The 19,638-nt window shown below is 35.0% G+C and overlaps 1 protein-coding gene across 11 annotated transcripts in view; it reads left to right on the plus strand.

Annotated features, from left to right (window-relative positions):
* Positions 1–19,638, plus strand: part of UTRN (utrophin) — a 496,097-nt gene that overhangs the window by 183,667 nt on the left and 292,792 nt on the right. For all 11 annotated transcript variants that reach the window (XM_054505586.2, XM_054505588.2, XM_054505587.2 and 8 more), the window contains 7 exons: positions 779–934; positions 6,895–7,065; positions 11,631–11,810; positions 14,258–14,386; positions 14,697–14,867; positions 17,502–17,663; positions 18,106–18,243. In XM_054505586.2, coding sequence (XP_054361561.2) covers positions 779–934; positions 6,895–7,065; positions 11,631–11,810; positions 14,258–14,386; positions 14,697–14,867; positions 17,502–17,663; positions 18,106–18,243 — 1,107 coding nt within the window. The remainder of the gene's footprint in view (positions 1–778; positions 935–6,894; positions 7,066–11,630; positions 11,811–14,257; positions 14,387–14,696; positions 14,868–17,501; positions 17,664–18,105; positions 18,244–19,638) is intronic.

A 19,638-nucleotide genomic window follows, 5' to 3' on the forward strand; every position in this document is an offset into this window, starting at 1 on the left:
AGATGTAAGTATTTATTGATTTAATGAGACACAGAAATCAGCAGAGCACTATCCTTGACCTTGTGTAACTTAGTCCAGTGGTCTGTTACTATGTGAAAATGCCACAGGAGATGTTTCAGGTCAAGATCATGATGGACGGAAACAAGAGAACTTACCCAGATAAAAGCTTTTTAGTTTCAAGGTAACTAGGATGAGGACAGCTCTGAATTTGACCTACATAACTCCAATTTCTTATAGTTACATACATCTTGATATATTGAGTATATATCTTTTCATCATATAAGTAATACATGCTCATTGTGGTAGACTTGGTACTTCAGAGAATTCTAAGAAAAAAAAAAATGAATGTTAATACTCCCAAATTTCAACAGCCAGAGATATAGCCAGTGTTGGCTTTTTTCTAGTAATAGCATGTATGGTTTTTAAAAATGTAATTTAAAAAATGATAGACATTCAGTTTTTAGTCTTAATATTTTTCCATTTTATGTAGGAAAAATGTTTTTATTACTAAGCACTTTCATAAACCTTGAAAATACATGTTTGAGGGTTTTTAAACAAGTATAATCTCTATTAGTTTATTTTCTTATCTGATTTTAAAAAGATAATACAACCTTGATTTCATTTCACTCATCCTTTGAACCAAATCCAAGGAAGATAAAGCCCTTTGATCTCCATAGTTACTTTGTAGCTGTCAGTCTGTATAAGCCGGCTTCTGAAATGATTCCAATTAGCAATTTTTCACCACAGTGTATAAAATGTGCCTTGCTTTCTTCTAAAGAAACTCTATAAAACTTTGAGTGAAGTCAAGCTGGAAGTAGAGACTGTAATCAAAACCGGAAGGCACATTGTCCAGAAGCAACAAACCGACAACCCCAGGGGGATGGATGAGCAGCTGACTTCTCTGAAGATTCTCTACAATGACCTGGGTGCCCAGGTAAGGGCAACTCCACTGCTCACCTGCATCTCTCTCATTTATGTATTTTAAATTTTTGCTCCTGGAAGAATGCATGTTTGAATTTTAGGGCACTAATAATAGTGTTTTCAGTTATTCCAGTATTTTTTATTATATTTCTTTACATCTGTATATTAATATCACAATGATGAATAAGTGTAGAGAAATTCACTTTTAATATTTAATTCAGACTCATTTTTATATTTTCAATGGCTAGTCAATTTTCAGAAGTTATTCTAAGGAAACTCTACCAGTAATAGCCCCTGTATAAACTCAAGTTACTGGTCCTTGGATTTCTAAATTGAATAGTCTACTGAGAAATGTTAAAACATTGGGACTCTAATAAATGGTAAGTGACAGGAAGTTCACATTAATAATGTAGCAGGATCTAAAATCCTTTTAAGAAACATCTATTAATTTGGGCATCTGAGCAAATCTGCAGGGGGATTTTTGGCCATTTATTGTGAGTGACTATATTCAGAAGGTTGAATGTCTTCTCTTATGAGAACTCTGCCCTGAAACCAGGAAAGCAAAGCAAAACAAAACAAAACAACAACATCAAAAGTGTTTAAGTGAAACCTTCTTGGCAATATTGGAAAGCTGTGTTAGATAATATTTTAGATCCTTCTTGGGTTTTTAAATATTACCTAAGTTTCTACATAGACCCAGAGAAAACTAGCTGAAATTTTATTATCATTTTTGGATCAGTAAGAATGAGCAGTGCATACATTTTCTGGACAATTTTGACCTCCTCACTAAAGCAAGAGAAAATTGCTAATCTGATATATTTTGTATCATTTTGATACATTACACATCTGGAACACACAGTGTAGGGCTTCTTCTTGGTATTATTATACAGCTGAAGTTATTTCTCAAATATTGCTGTATTTATTCATCAACTGGGCATTTTTTGGATGGGAATGGTGCTGCCGGTTTTAATGTCAACTCTCCAGTTGTGACTATGGTTTTAGCGTTAAGTCATTTTCTCATTCAACACAATTGAGACTGTACCATGTGACAGGAATCATATAGGCAGTAGTGGTGGTGCACAAAAAATTATCTTTGTCTAATAGAACTTAGGATAACGAGAGAAGAAGACATTAATCATGTAGTCATACAAAGTAATGTCACATTAGCAGTCTGAAGTGTTGTGAAGGAATGTATGTGCTGCTTTAAGAGTGTATGTAATGGGGGATTTGGCCCAGACTGGGGTTACAAAAACTTCCTTGAAGAAGTGGTACGTAAACTGAGATCTGAAGGATGAGTAGGAATAGCCTGGGTGAAAGCAGTGGAGGAGACTTTGAGGTTGCTGGGACAGCATGTGGAAAGGCTCTGTGGCAGGGGGCAGCATGGTACATTTGTGTGGCTAATGCAGCAAGTGTGGGGAACATGGTGTTGGAGAAAGGGATGAGACCAGAGCATACTAGTGTCTTAGGTTTGTGATAAGGATTTTAATCTTAAGAGCAATAAGCAGTAATTGCAGGATTTTAGCAGGGAGATAACAGGCTCATGTATTTGCTTTTTAAAAGATCACTCACTGCAGTTGAATTGGAGAAAGGCAGCAATGGATGTGAAGAGAGCAGTTAGGAAGTCATTGTTGCATTCTTAGTGAGAAATGATGGGGGCATTAATGAGGGTGGGGCAATGGAGGTGGCATGAGCAGATGGACTTAGACACATTTAAGAAATGAGGTGAGTAGGAGTTGATGATGGATTAGGATGTGGGAGTATAGGAGGTGAGGAGATGAAGGATGACCCCTGGGTTTCTGGCTTGGTTACATGGAAGATCATGGTACTGTCATTGGGAGGGGGCACTGGAAGGAAAGGCGGAAACATGGCAAAGTCGTAAGTATGTATTGGGCATGTTCACACGTTAAGTGCCTTTGTGAGAGTGAATTGAATATATCAGGTACTCAGAAAGTTATTCAAGTCTGGAGACTATATCTGGGCTGAAGCTAGGAATTTTATGAGTCATCTGCATAGAGATGGTAATTAAAGTTTTCAGTGGTGATGAGATTGTCTAGGGAGAAGATATAATGAGAAAAGAAAAGCCTATCCAAGCCACAAAATAAAAAATAAATGAGTGGGACTACATCAAACTAAAGAGCTCCTGCACAGCAAAAGAAACCATCAGCAAAATGGAAAGACAACCTACAGAATGGGAAAAAGATATTTGCAAATCATATATATGATAATGAGTTAATATCAAAAATATATAAAGAATCCATACAACTCAATAGCAAAAAACCAAATAATCCAATTAAAAATGGGCAGAGGACCTGAATAGACATTGTACCAAGGCAGATATATGAAGGGTCAATAGGTACCTGAGAAGGTACTCAAGCATGACTAATCATTGAGGAAATGCAAATCAAAACCACAATAAGATACTACCTCACACCTGTTAGATGGGTAGTATCAATAGAAAGAGATAATGCTGGTGAGGATGTGGAGGAAAGGATGTGCACTGTTGGTAGGATTGTAAATGGGTGCAACTGCTGTGGAAGACAGTGTGGAGGTTCCTCAAAAAATTAAAAATAGAGCTACAGTATGGTCTAGTAATTCACTTCTGGGTATATATCTGATGGAAACAAAAATACTACATTGAAGAGATATCTGCATTCTCATGTTCATAGTAGCTCTGTTTAGAGTTGCCAAGGCATGGAAACAACCTAAGTGTCCATTAATGGAAGAATGGATATGGAAGATATGGTGTGTGTATGCATATATATATATGGTTTATCTCACTTAGCACAATGCCCTCATTGATAAATCAGAGAAAGACAAATAATATATAATCTCACTTTTATTTGGAATCTATAAAACAACAACAAACTCACAGAAAAAGAGATCAGATTTGTGGCTACCAGAGGTGGGGAGCTGGTGGGTCTGGGAATTGGATGAAGGTGATCAAAAGGAACAAACTTGCAGTCACAAGGTACATAAGCCCTAGGAATATAATGTACAACATGCTGACTATGCTCACACTGCTGTATATGTACATAGGGAAGTTGTGAAAAGGGTAAATCCTATGAATTCTCATCACAAGGAAAAAAAAGTTTTCTGAGGGGTGCCTGGGTGGCTCAGTCATTAGGCGTCTGCCTTCGGCTCAGGTCATGATCCCAGGGTCCTGGGATCGAGCCCCGCATCAGGCTCCCTGCTCAGCGGGAAGCCTGCTTCTCCCTCTCCCACTCCCCCTGCTTGTGTTCCCTCTCTCGCTGTGTTTCTCTCTGTCAAATAAATAAATAAAATCTTAAAAAAAAAAGTTTTGTTTTTTTTTTTTTTGTATCTGTATGAAATGATGGATGTTTAAAGTTATTGTGGTAATCATTTTGTAATATATGTGAGTAAAGTCATTGTGCTATACACCTTAAACTTATACAGTGCTATATCTCAATAAAACTGGAAAAAATAAATTAAAAATAATTTTTAATAAATTTAAAAAAAAAAGGGCCTGAACCAGGTCTTGAGGAATTAGATCATTTAGTAAGAAATTTGAGGAAGATGTGTTTGCAAAAGAAACTGAAGTATATCTGTGCCACATTTTATTTATCTGTTCATCAGTGGACATTTAAGTTGTTTCCACATCTTGGCTACTGTGTGTAATGCAGCCATGAACATGGGCAGGCAGATATCTTTTCTAAACGCTGATTTCATCTCCTTTGGATATATACACCAAAGTGGGATTACTGGATCATATGGTAGTTTTATTTTTAATGTTTTGAGGAACCACCATACTGTTTTCCATAAGTATACTTGAAATCTGCTAAGAGAATAGATGTTAAGTATTTTCACTACCAAAAAAAAAAAAAAATAATAAAGGTAACTATGGGAGATGATAAATGCATTGATTAGAAGTGTTAGCACACCAGGAGAGTGCTGGGGCTGGGAAGCCAGGGGAAAAGGGCATTTTGAGAATGGGTAGAGGCACTGGTTTTGAATTATTGAGCATAAAAAATGATGTCCACTTAAAGATGTCCATTTAGATCTGTTGCCTTTGGAGTCATTATTGAGCTGAGTCAGCAAAGACAATTTCTGTGGAGTGATGGGGTAGAAGGCAGGATGGGAGGAGGTAAGAAATGTGGGGAAGGTAAGAAAATGCTTTAGAGGATTGGTAAGGGAGAGATAGGAGAGAGGAAGGTCTTAGGGTAGATGGAGCCAAAGAAGGATAATTTTTTTTTTTTTTAAATATAAGAGACTTGAGTATGTATATACTCAAGGGGCAGAGGGAGAGGGAGAAGCAGATGGGAGAAGCAGACTCCCCACTGAGCAGGGAGCCCCATGCAGGGCTCGATCCCAGGACCCTGAGATCATGACTTGAGCCGAAGGCAGACGCTTAACTGACTGAGTCACCCGGGTGCCCCAAGACCTGAGTATATTTCATAGCTGATGGGGATGTTCCTATTAAGAGGGAATGATTGAATATGTAAGAGGGAGAAAGGAGAAATGATTAAGTAAAATCTCTCCAAGTTGATACTGCCTAATTCAGAATGCATACATCTCAAAATGTATTGGTTAGACTGAGAAGAGTTTTTGTTGAACTGTAAATTATTTTCTTCCTGGTATATACAAATCTTTGGTAACATTAAGTTTTATGATGATTGTGTAACTGCCTGGGCATGTCAAGATCAGATGAGATCCTCTGAATACCTAATATCTTTTAATATAATTCGTGTATTTGTCTCCTGAAGTCTGCATTGAGGGGCTATTAATTTAAGGTCATGAATTCTAATTAAACTCTGTAGAGAAAAATATTTGACTTTTAAGAAGGAATTTAATAATAATCAGTCCTTGAGGTATGAAAGAATAAAATTGAATCTAGGGGACCAGAAAAAAGAAATGTAATTCCACATACTTATTAAGAAAATTCAGTCTTTTTATCATCTAAGAAAATTTCATCCCATACATGACTTACCACTCTGCTACTTAGGTAATGCGAATTATCTCTACCTATGTGCACATAAAAAGAACACGTTTATATATGTATCGTGTTGTGATACCCTTAAAAATGCTATCTCAGCGTTAGATTATGAGTGATAGTTTTGTTAGAGCATACCATCATGTAATGTAAAGTGTCAGACCAAGCTCAGTCCAGCGGCCTTGTCCCACTGATCGTAGCCTTGGCCCCTTTAAGCTTCACGGCCCTGACCTGCAAAGTAGAGGCTGCGGAGGGTCTTACTGCACAGCATGTGTAAGATTCTTCATCGTGATATGGGAGCTATGTTAAGAGCCTGGTAAATGTTAGTTCAGTTCATTTTGCTCTCTGTCAACCACAAAAACAAAATAATACTGAAGGTTTATGTTGCATAGCCATTTATTATATTTTAAGTTAAGTAGTTAATTGCAAAACATAATTATGAAAATCATACTATTTCCTGCTCAAATTTCTAGAATATAAGGTATATGTGTGTGTTTTTTAAACAGAATTCTTTCTTGAGAGGATTGTAGGGCATCTTCTGTTCAAAATGATAAAAGATATCATTTACTGATTCCTTAACTTTGTTACCAGGCCTGGGCCAAGCCCTCTGTGCATGTATCTTTCTCATTTGATACATAACAACCTTTTGAGGGCTATGCCTCTACCAAGGTCACTTAGAAAGTAATTGGGAAGAGCTAAAATGAAAACCCAGGGTTGCTTGACACTTAACCTCTGTAGTATATTGTCCCCTTGTGGAAATACAAGAATGGAGTGATTCCAGGTGGGAGAGATAAAGGTTATGTATGTCTTGGGGGTTAAGTGTGAATAGTTTGGATCTTTAGTTATTATTTGGATTCATTCTTTTCATGTTCTTTTCCCTCTTCCTTTCCTTTTCTTTCTCCCTCCTCTCCCTCCTCTCCCTCCCTCTCTCTCTGTTTCCCTCTCCTCCCTCCCTCTTTCCCTCCTTCTCTCCCTCTCTCTGCCTCCCTCCCTCTCTCTTCTCTCTCTCTCTTTCTCCTTTTTAGGTGACAGAGGGAAAACAGGACCTGGAAAGAGCATCACAGTTGGCCCGGAAAATGAAGAAAGAGACTGCTTCTCTTTCTGAATGGCTTTCTGTTACTGAAGCTGAATTGGTACAGAAATCCACATCAGAAGGCTTGCTTGGGGACTTGGATATAGAAATCTCCTGGGCTAAAGTAAGTTGTAGTTTGGGTTACCTGCCAATATTATGCCAGGGTCTCCTGTGGCATTTTGTTCAGGATGTCATTTATCTCCATTTCATGTTAAATATAGCCTTTTCTTTTTTCCATTATTTTTTCGACTTCTGTCTTAAGAAAAAAGAAAAGACTATTTTGAAAGACAATAATTTTAAGAAGATATTTTTATCTTGATTCCAAAAGCATTAAACTCACATGGATCATCAGTAGGGCCTACATAGGCATTGTGCCTATGTGGTACTTAAAAACATTCTAATCATTACCTTCACAATTGGTGATATTTTTTGAGTATTCATTTTTCACAAAGTATTGTGCTGAATTGAATTTATTTGTTAATTCTTCTGTGATAACTTTTTTTTTTAAAGATTTTATTTATTTATTTGACAGAGAGAATGAGATAGAGAGAGAGAGCATGAGAGGGGGAGGGTCAGAGAGAGAAGCAGACTCCCCGCTGAGCAGGGAGCCCGATGCGGGACTCGATCCCAGGACTCCAGGATCATGACCTGAGCCGAAGGCAGTCGCTTAACCAGCTGAGCCACCCAGGCGCCCCTTCTGTGATAACTTTTATACCAGTAACTAAATTTTCTATTGCAAACGAACTGATGGAAAGAGCATAGGAACAGAATTTTCAAAAAAAAAAATCAATGAAAGATCCAAGAGTTTTCTGTAACTCTGTAGTTATTTTGACATCAGAGATTAGAGAACAGATTTGCTGATTCTCTTTTGAGGTGGACAAAGAACTGAATGGAACAGAAACTACTTTTTTTTTTAATTGAAGGCATTCTCTTTTCCTAAATTTGCTTCCTAAGAAAGAAGCATGTATACTAGAGATAAGTCCTGAATATAAATGATCAATACTGTGATGGAAATGTATATAGAGCCACAAATATCAATGTTGACATCTACAGGTGTTTGCTTGTGGGATGTGGCGAGCAGGTGCTATGAGGTCATGGAGGATGCAACCATTTCTTAATTTAAACATTTTGTAGAGGTAACAGTTGAAAGAGATTCAAGATATGAGGCATTACAATAGCTCATGAAAAGTATAATTATGCCATGGTCTGTGTGATGTGACAAGGATCTGGAGAAAGAGATGGAGGAAAGATAGGAGGAATATTGGAATTTGTCAATGAATGCAAAGCAAAGACATCAAACTTTCTTTTTGTTAAATTTAAGTTTTTCAAGGAAATATTATCTTCTTTGTACAATACATTTTGAAAACCATTATTTTCTTATTAATAACTTAAGTCATACAAGCTAATTGAATGACATTTGCACAGTGTAATGAAAAAAGGCAAAAGCAAAAATCATTTATACTCAAAGAATACACCATTTTCATTTGTTTTTCATAGGCATATATAAACATGCACAAACAGAAACATTTAAAAGTAATTATATTGTGTCTAATGTTTCTTAACATTGTTTTAAAAACTTTTATCTTTAATATTTTTCTTTACCTGCAGGGGTTTTGTATCACACATTGGAGAGGTATTTTTTCTTATGCCATTCCTCTATTCATATCCATTTAAATTATTACCAATTTCCACTATTGTAAAAAATGCTGTGATGAATATACTTGAAGCTAAATCATAACATATATTCATGATTATTTCTTAAGGATAAATTCTTAGCCTTAAAAATATTGGTCAAGGGATATACCCATTTAAAATTCTTATACACATTATGAAATTGCCCTTTGGAAATGTTGTACCCACCAGCTGTGAGTGAGAATTCCTGCTTGCTTGATGGTAGGCAAATATCATGTTTTGGTTTTTTAATTGCAACATTTTCCAAAGTTTAGAAGCCATTTGTAGCTCTTTTTAAAAAGTCGCCTTTTTGGGGTACCTGGGTACCTGTTGGTTAAGCATCCGACTCTTGATCTCAGCTCAGGTCTTGATCTCAGGGTTGTGAGTTCAAGCCCACATTGGACTCCACGCTGGGCATGGAGCCTCCTTAAGAAAAAATTGCCTTTTTGTATTTCTGACCATTTTTGGTCTTTTAATTTAGAGCTCTTTACCTACCATAATAATAAATGCTTAGTGTGTTGTGTGTTGCATTTTTCTTTTCTTTTCTTTTCTTTTTTGTTTTTTTTTTGTTTTTTGCCTCTGCAGTTTCCTTTCTGTTTTCTGTTTTTTAAACCACTGTATTATATATTTTTTAAAGAATAAAATTCATCTTTTTCTTCACTGTATCTGTCTGTAGTGCTTGGAAACTCCAACACTACACTCTGCTCCAAGGTTATATAATTCTTTACTTATATTTTTTTCTAGCTCTTTTATAGTTTCATCTTTTACCTTTAATGTTTTAATCCTTCTGGACCAAATAGTTAACCATTTATCATCCTTTCCTCTCTGATTTGACATGCTAAATTCATATATTCTTTTTGCCTGTTGCTTTTCTCTGTTTTCCGCTTCACTGATCTGACCCTCTGAATTGTTCTTCAACTGTTCGACTATATGGCTTCATAATGTATGTCAACATGTAGTTAATGGATTCCCTGTCTTCATGTTTCTGGGGTTTTTTTTGTGTATACTCATATAAACTTAAGAAATATTAGTCTGAAATTATTTTAAAAATTCTATTAGAAATTTTGGTTTGAATTGCCATAAATTTATAGATTTGTTTTGAGGAGAAACAATATCTTTGTTATAAGTCTCCTTAGTAGGTGGTATGTTTCATTTTTCCCCCCAATTTTTTTACATTACTACATAATGCTTTGGTTTTTTTCTTCAGAAACATTATATATGTATGCAAAGATGTTTATTCCTACATACTTATTTTTATAGGTGTATAAAGAGTATGCTTTTTCTCTATTTTTACTAATTATAGCTTGTACATAGGTGATACTGATTTTCACATATTTAATTTTTAATCATCTGTTTACTCACATCAATTAAATTCAATTAGTTGATTCTCATTATTTTTTAAGGTAAAGGCTTTTAAAACAATGGTAAGATCGTCTCTTCTGGTGCTATTCATTTTAAAATTCCCATTTAATCTTATTTCAGGTTTGAAATAATGAAGATGGTAAATACAAATCACGAATTCACAGCACATTCTCTTCACTAGAGTAAATCAAATGAAACATCAGTATATAACATAATCACCCACTTTTTCAATGTTGTTTTCAGATTTAAGAAACATTCATATTTCACAACATTTTAATGTATTTGCACTTAAAAATTATGTAAAATTTTTTCAATGTAAAAATTTAAATAGCATTTTCATTCCTGAACTTTAACAGCATTTTTATTCAGTAGCTTAAATATTATTTTCAGTGTAGTCATTTTATTTACAATACAGTCTATTAGCGTAGATAGTTGTGTGTACTGTTTGCATTTAATTACTTGTACTTAATTATTTCGTATAATTCTTAAAGACTGTTCTAGTCAGTCAGTACATTCCCTGTGAAGGTAGGTAGAAAGTCTTAACTGCACAGAGCTTGGCCGTGGTTTTTTTTTTTTTTTTCCTTCTCCCTTCTGGAGAAGAACATTTAAAAGAAACATTTTAGTGCCTTTATAAATATACCAGTATTTGATGTGGCCAAGTGAATGTTTAAACCTTGACTCATCTGGGAATTTGCAATTTTTATGCCTTCCAAAATATAATTTAATGATGTGAAATTAAATATAAATGAGCTCCTTGAAATGATTTGTTTAAATGTTGGCTAAAAAAGGTACAAAGCAGTGGGGGTGGGTAGATATGCTCATGTTACTTTTTGATTTTAGAACTTTGTAGTTTTAATTTTGGAATCCAGCATTTTCGCTGTATTTCTCTGCCTGGTCAAACCTTATGAATGTGCAAATCAAGTTATCATTATATCACCCAGAGTATTATCTTTGCATATGGCAACTATATGACTACAGCTTAGATGTGCTAGTTTTCCTATGATTTAGCTAAGATGAAATATTTTTTATAATGCTGATACAACAGATTATATATTAAGTCACCTAGTACAGGGTATTATCCTTCCAAATAAATGTAGTACACATCAGTAGTTTCCAGTAGTAGTCTAGGACATAAAGTCATTATAAAATTTTGAAAATTGTGACTTCTGGGATAGTTCTGCTTTGAAAATAAAATTGATTCTTTATGTCTAAAGCTATGATGAAGATACTTGGTGATTGTGGGTAATAAGTAGCATTTGTACTACATTAAAATTAATGAAATGATTACCTTTTCACAACTGAATTTGTTACTTTTGTATTTTTTGTATTTGCATAATTAAATGTTCTAATTTTTATGAGGAAGTTAAGAACTCTCAACATATTAATCAGATGTGGAGCTTTGGAAACCTTTGACATTGTGAATTATCTATGGGAGTCATGGACTACTATGCATATGTTGAAGAAAAGTTTTTAAAAAATTAAAATTGTATAAACTAGGTGTTATCTGCAAGTGCTGAATCACTAAATTCTACCCCTGAAACTAATACTACACTATGTGTTAACTAACTTGAATTTCAATAAAATCTTGAAACAAAAACAAAAAGCTTTTATAATGTTCTGCAATATCAAGTGGATCTTGGTGTTTTTCTTTTCTAGAATATTCTGAAGGATCTGGAAAAGAGAAAAGCGGATTTAAATACCATCACTGAGAGTAGTGCTGCCCTGAAGAACTTGATCGAGGGCAGTGAGCCTGTTTTAGAGGAGAGGCTCTGTGTGCTTAACGCCGGGTGTAGCCGAGTCCGTACATGGACAGAGGATTGGTGCAATACATTAATGGTATGTTTTGGGGAAAATTTAACAGTGAAGTCTTTTCTCCTTTAATTATTTAAAAGCCAATACAGCTCTGATTAGAATCTTAAGTCCTGTTTTCTCTGTGTCACAGTAATGTTTTGCTTCAAGTGAATTAATTTCATTAGACAGACTACATGTTATTTCTTTCCTTTGAAAAGATAATAACCAGAAAGAGTTAAAAATGTCTCTATTAAGTAGTAAATCATTTGTGATATACATAGAAATGTGTACTTTAATATCTTAGTAAACGTACCTCATTTGTTATAGTGTAATGATTTGATATTGTATTTAATTTTTATGTAATCATAAACCATGTATATAATGTTTATAATGTTCTAATAATGGCATACTAACATTTGATGGCCTAAGTAAAAATTTTGACTACTGGGGGGTGACATTGGTGAAGTCACTTAAATACTCTCTAAATGTCAGTTTTCTCATATGTAAAATGGACAGTATTATAATTTCTACCTCATACAGTTTTTGTGATTATTATATGACATAAAACATGGATATTTGACTATATAACTATACTTAAAATAACCAATGTTAGATATCATGATGATGTTTATGCTAGTTATTAAAGGTTGTATGTTATCAGCCTTTGGTTATGCCAACTGTTAATTATTTCATGGAAATAGTGACCATTTAAATTTCACAGTGGTTTTCTGTCCCTCTTATACTAACAATGAATATATGGCGACCTCCCTGTCTCTTCCCATAGAGGGTGTTTCATTTATAAATTATAATTTTGTTTTGACATATCTAAGATAGGACTTTTTTCAAATTCATAGAATTACTGGGTAATAAATAGAGACAGAAAAAATAAATTATTGTGTAGTTGAGCATTTACTGAAATCAGAATGTGTAGGGCATTGAAGCTCATGGGCTCATATCTTGATCTGTCAGCTTTTTATCTAGAGTTCATTCACAACTTACTACCTGCAAAACTTTGGTAAATTACTTAAATATTGCTACATTTTAATTTCCCTATATATAAAATCAGAATAAAAGAACATATCTCACAGAGTTGTTAAATGTTAAATAAAGAATACGAAACTCTTGGCTCATAGAGTCTGTTCATTAAATATTTTATATATTCATTTTTATTGAAACTAACTTTATTCCACATTCTCACAGCTTACTTCTATATTCTTCAGTCTGTACCTTCCAAATTCTCCTTTCAAATAATACCTTTATAGTCCTGTTAGAACATTTTTTAAAAAGATTTTATTTATTTGAGAGAGAAAGAAGGAGAGAGCATGAATGAGGAAGAGGGGCAGAGGGAGAGTGAGAGGCAGACTTCCCACTGAGCAGGGAGCTGGACGTGGGGCTCCATCCAGGAACCCTGTGATCATGACCTGAGCTAACTGCAGACGCTTAACTGACTGAGCCACCCAGGCGCCCCTAGAACATTTAACATTAAATAAGTCAGGTGGTCATCAGTTCTTCTTTCTTTCTTTTCTTTCTTTCATACCCAAGATCACTTTCCAAACTTTTCTCATTTATAGGTTCTCATTTTCTTAACTATTCTCCCATATTATGGATTAATGATTTCCCTAGAACATTTAACATTAAATAAGTCAGGTGGTCATCAGTTCTTCTTTCTTTCTTTTCTTTCTTTCATACCCAAGATCACTTTCCAAACTTTTCTCATTTATAGGTTCTCATTTTCTTAACTATTCTCCCATATTATGGATTAATGATTTTTTCTTGTATTTTAAATACTTCTAAGGTTTTTTTCTAGTTTATCCTATAAAATATAGTTCTTAAAAGTTGTTAATTTCATCCAAAGGCTTCCCTAATCTCTTTGATCAAGTCCTAAATTCTTGCCTTAGTCTCAGCTATTTTGCTTTGTTTTAAGCGCAGCGGCTTTACTGTTTTCTTCTGGTTTTCACATTTATTCTCTCAATCACATTTTCTGTCCTGCTTCAGGAAATGTGAGGTCTGTACCAGCTGAACTTTTAAGTGCTGATGGCACTGAGTTGACAAGCCACAGGCCTGCCAGTCAGTCAGTCCACTGAGCAGGCAGAATCTTTTTCAACCCATGTTTTAATCGTTCTTTTATATTACTACTTTTTAAGTGAGTTTTAAAGAATATGATCAAGGGGGATAAATGAAATTACTTACAAGAATGAAGAATAAGGGAGACAAACAAAATGAAATTGAAAAAGAAAGTTTCACCTTTTATCCCTCTTCACCTTTTGACTGTACTGAGGTCTAAATCAAATAAATTTAAAAAGTATGTAACCATTGCTGTGCATTTTTAGGAATGAGATTTATTCACTGGGAAAGAGCTTCGCCGAAAGACGGAAATCTATCTTGAAATTCAGCATACATTTGGCTTTTCAGAGGTCTTTTAAACATCATCTAAGATTATTGTCGTAAATATTGCATATGATTGCATCAGCATTTCATTAATTCCTTTCTAGAATCATCAGAACCAGTTGGAAATATTTGATGGAAATGTTGCTCACATAAGTACCTGGCTTTATCAAGCTGAAGCTCTATTGGATGAGATTGAAAAAAAACCAGCAAGTAAACGGGAAGAAATTGTGAAGGTACCGAACACAGAGCATCAGTAACACTTCTGGGAGTGGAAGGCTTTGGTGTGGTCTTTCTCTAGTGCTCCAAGTTATTTGTGCATTCATTCTTCCCTTGCAGTAGATTCATTAGTTTTTATTTTGGTGGGAGAAACTGAGGTCTCATATGAATCCTATATGAACAGGTCTTCATTAAATTGATTATTCTAAAGTCTTCTCCAGGGATCCAAGAAATTCATTTAAACTACCTTTAATTCTGAGTTGGCATCATACCCATCTTTGGTTTTGATTTTTCCCATATGATAATTTTGTGTTTTCTTGCAATTAGCGTTTAATATCTGAGCTAGATGATGCCAACCTCCAAGTTGAAAATGTCCGTGATCAAGCCATTGTTTTGATGAATGCACGTGGAGGCTCAAGCAGGGAACTTGTAGAACCAAAATTAGCTGAACTGAATAGAAACTTTGAAAAGGTGTCTCAACATATCAAAAGTGCCAAGGTGAGTAATTATATTTTAATATAAAACTACTTTTCGTGTGGACATGTATCTCAATGATAGGTGATTATATGGTAAATACATCAAAGAGTTCTGAATTAAAATGATTTTAATCACTTTTTCTTTGAGTGGAGCATCAGTCCTTATTTATTTGTGATTTTGCATGTGAAGGAGAGACAACAGGAAATTAGTATTGAAGAAAATAAACCATTTGAGAAAAGCTTTCAAAGTCTCAATCAGAAGTTAAAATTGGCTATAAAATAATAAGACTCCCCTCTGCCCCTACACACCGTGCTTACTTTCTCTCTCTCTCTCTCTCTCAAATAAATAAATAAAAGGTGGGTGTGCCTGGGGGGCTCAGTTGGTTAAGTGATTGACTGTTGGTTTCTCTTCAAGTCATGATCTCAGGGTTGTGATATCGAGCCCCACTTCAGGCTCTGTGCCCAGCACAGGCTGCTTAAGTCTCTGTCTCCCTATTCCCTCTCTGCCCCTCCCCCTTCTCTCTCTCTCTCTTTCTCTCAAATAAATAAATAAATAAATAAATAAATAAATCTTTAAAAAAAAAATTAAGACTCATTTCCAAGCTAGGCATGAATTTTTTTTTATTTTATTTATTTTATTTATTTATTTATTTGAGAGAGAGAGAGAGAGAGAGAGAGAGAAACAGCATGAGAGGGGATAGGGTCAGAGGGAGAAGCAGGCTCCCCGCTGAGCTGGGAGCCCGATGTGGGATTTGATCCCAGGACTCCAGGATCATGACCTGAGCCGAAGGCAGTCGCTTAACCAACTGAGCCACCCAGGCGCCCAAGCTAGGCATGAATATTAAACCCATTACTGTGTAGTCATACTTTATAAATTTGTGCACACTACATGCTTGTGAACTGGTTTTTTGTTTTATTGCATCAAAAATTACAAGAAATTTCACAATTTAGAACTAATGCAGAAAAGCTACTATCTGCTGTTTTAAATTTGAAAAAGGGCTTTATAAATTTAAATAAGAGGATAATAAGTAAGAGTTTTCCTTTAAAAAGTTTTTATTTATGCTTCCTTATTATAATTTTTCTCTCTGTATGTATCTTACTAATTCTCTTTCTTATTTCCCTTGTTTCCTGAGGGGGAGGGAAGGAAGCATTTTATTGTAGTGTTCTCAAGGCCTGGAGTGTGGCGAGGGCTCAGTAAATGTTAAATTGAAAAGATGAGAACATTTCGATGGTTTGCTAGGCAAAAAACAAAATAGCATAGCTGATTTTGGGGGTCATTCAACCAGGTGTTCATTCTGACAGAGGGTTATGAGGTTTTCAGGATCCCAGCTGGGCTCATGGGTTGGCATTTTTGAGTATTTGGCTAATTCTACCTCTTGAGAGTGGTGTGTGTGGAAATTATCTAAGAGGAAGGATCCTCTTTTTTTGTAAGAAGTAAACATTGTCTAGTCTGCTTTAATTTGAAATATCTGACATAATAGGCCAAACTATCTTTCATAGCTCATGAATATATTTAGGTTATTCACAACTTAAGGAAAACAAACAAATAACTTGCTTTAACTTTTGTCTTCCTTAGCTTTGACCTTACTTCCCTACTTTTCTTTTCAAAAGGTATATAGGTATATAGGAGCATTTTCCTGGTTTAAAAGAGTAAGGCATGAGACATAGGGATGGAGTGAGAGGAAGTACAAAGAAGCAAAATTATTGTTGTCCCCATAAATAACTTCTGTTAACATTTTGGCATACATGTCTACTCTTACTCTTATCTATGTGATATGAAAATATCAAAATTTTTATATTGTTTTATATGTTCTCCTTTGACATAGTTTCCAACAGCTATGGGGTGTTCCATTATATGATCTGTTATACTTTTGTAAGTCAGTTTTCCACTTTTAGTGTCCTTCTATAAATATTGAATTGTCAAGATCCTTTTATGCATGTCTTTTTGCTCATTTGTTAATATGCCCTTTAGGGTCAATTCTTAGAATTTCTTGAAATTGTTCTAAGAGTTGTGCATATAAATACCATCAAATAGATTTTTCCAAAGAGTTCTACAAAAGTTTGTGCCAATTTCTACTTCAATAATCAGTGTGAAAGTGCTCGTTCCCTCATGTTCAGCCAACACCTCATTATTTTCTTTCATGTTAGTTTTATTAAAGTTATTACATTAAGTTGAGTCATATAAATATAAAGTCTTTCTATAGTGATACTATCTGAAAATACTGCATTGAGAAATATGTACTTCTTCAGAGTTTGAGTATCAAAATCCAAAGGGGATTCTGTGGGGGAAGGTTACCTGGGAGACATTCTGTGGGATAGACCTGTAGTCGGTGGTGGCCTTTCTTCTTTCCGTGGCTGCGGCACAGAAAGATCTTGGCACTATTTCTTGCTGTGCTCATATGCGATCTCAGAATCCTCCCATTGCACTCCAGGGAACACAGTTACTTGCACACTTGCTCACGTCTCTGGCTGGAGTTTGGAGAAAATGGGTAACTCAGAGAAGCCCAAATAGATAAAATCATTGCTCTATGAATGAATGAAATTAAAGTCAACTCAAATAAATGCTAGCTCTTCTCTTGACCCTCCACCCCTCTGATTAACGATGGCAGGTCTGATTAAGAATGTATCTTTTCAAAGAACACTTTTCCTTCTGCAGTTGCTAATTGGCCAGGAACCATTAGCCTACCAATGTCTGGTCACCACTGAAGCATTTGAAGCTGATGTACTTTTCTCTGACCTGGAAAAATTAGAAAGTGACATAGAAAATATGTTAAAAGTTGTGGAAAAACACTTGGAATTCAGTGATGAAGATGAAAAGGTTGGTTCAAGGAGATTTTCAAAACCATGGTGTTCTTACTTTTCTGTTCTGTTAATTATATTTTTACATCAATGATGTTTACCCAAAGAATCTGCCAAGTCATGCCGAAGAATAGACCCATATGTGATTTTCTGCTGAGTGTCATTGTAAGATTTGCCAAGTGATTTACATAATGCTTAAAAAAATAGGCACACTTTTTTGACTAAAGGTCCTGTTGTTTCAGTGTTCTCTAATATCTTCTAAACTAACATTCTTTATGAGATATTTTAACTTCAAATGTGAAATATTTAAAAAAACATGAATTTTTGTTGCTTATCTTTCAGCTGGACAGATCTTGACTGATCTCATACTTCGTAGGTAGTTCTCCTACTTGGGAACTGATAAGTAAGTGATGCTGTGCATTTTTCTTTTGAGTAAATTGTTTTTCCTATTAAACATTCAGATGGATGAGGAGAGAGCCCAGATTGAGGACGTTCTACAGAGAGGAGAACAAATGTTACATCAACCTATGGAGGATAATAAAAAAGAAAAGATCCGTTTGCAGTTACTACTTTTGCGTACAAGATACAATAAAACTAAGGTATTGTCTTGGGAGAGACTCTGTTTTCCTTCAGTAACTTATTTAGCTCGTGCCATTCAGATATTTGATGTTGCATTCTTGGATACCTTAAAAAACAGGTGGAATAGTATCTCTTTCTCCTTTCTAGTATCTAGTATGCATTACTAAATAACATTTATATTTTTAGATGGAACAGGACTCAAAGGAAATAGAAACAAAATCTTATTATTGTGATCTCTTCTGGACTTCTAATAATAAATTAAAAGGCATCTATCCCTTTTAGAAGTGACTTCCTCCTTCAGTTCTGTATTTTATATGTGGAGGTCTTCATCAGCTCAAAAAAATTTTAGTTAACAAGTAACTAAATTTGTGAATTGATAAACTATGATTTGTATTCTAGAAAAAGATTCACTATCAGCTCCCTTTTCAGTGGCCATCATTCCAACTGCACTGTAAGTGTGCTGGTTTTCTCTAAAAGTCTGTTCTTAGGTTATCCTTCTAAGGACCATTTTTAGTTGATGATGTTGAATCTAGTGGAAGATTCTACTCTCTCAGCTTGCTGCCTGTTAGATGTCTCTCTCTGTATGTACTGCAGCCTTGTAACATGTCCCAAGCTAAACTTGTCCTCTCCCTTCCCCTTCCAACCCATGTTTCCTAATTTATTCCCTACCTTAGTTTATTTCCTTAAAAACTACCTATTCTCAAAGTAGTAACCTCAAAATCTTCTCAATCATTTCTTGTTCCTTACACCACATCAAGTAGGTATTAAAACCCTCTCTTCTGAATGAAGTATGATGCATCTGAACCTAAAGTTAGACACAGCTCTACTTGCTTTATGACCCTGGGGAAATGACTGAATTTCTCTTAGTCCACTATCCTTTCCATAATTCAGGCTCTTATGATTTTCTCTTGTTATTCACTACAGTGTATCCCAAGCTGGGTTTTTTATGTCCAATTTTTCTTAGCTCTAGCGCATCCTCCATATTGTCCTCAGAATTATTTCCCCCAAAGTTATGGCTGGTCAGGACATTCCTTTACCAAGAAAGTATTCAGGAAAATATTGCAAAATACAGAAAAAGCTTTAAGTGCAAGGTTCATCACTATACTATACACTAAGTTTTCTATCTGGCGTCCAGCTACCTCTTTGATTCACTGGCGCTTACCAGGAATATAGCTATGCTGGTTTTCTGTACATTTTCCCAAACACATTGGTGCCTTTGCACCTTTGGGATCTTGCTAATTTTAATCTTACTCCTTGGTGTGGGTTTTATCTCCTTATTTTTACCTGAAAAATGTGTTATCTTTTAAGGCTTGGCTCCATTTTTATTCCTAACATTTTTTTCAGATGATATGATAGTTCTTTGCTTCACTGTTACTTTTTAAAATTTTATTATGTTATGTTAATCACCCTACATT

This window comes from Mirounga angustirostris, unplaced genomic scaffold (genome assembly GCF_029215605.1).
Source record: "Mirounga angustirostris isolate CCGP_5_RB_7025 unplaced genomic scaffold, mMirAng1.0.hap1 SCAF_8, whole genome shotgun sequence".
Classification (NCBI taxonomy): Eukaryota; Metazoa; Chordata; class Mammalia; order Carnivora; family Phocidae; genus Mirounga; species Mirounga angustirostris.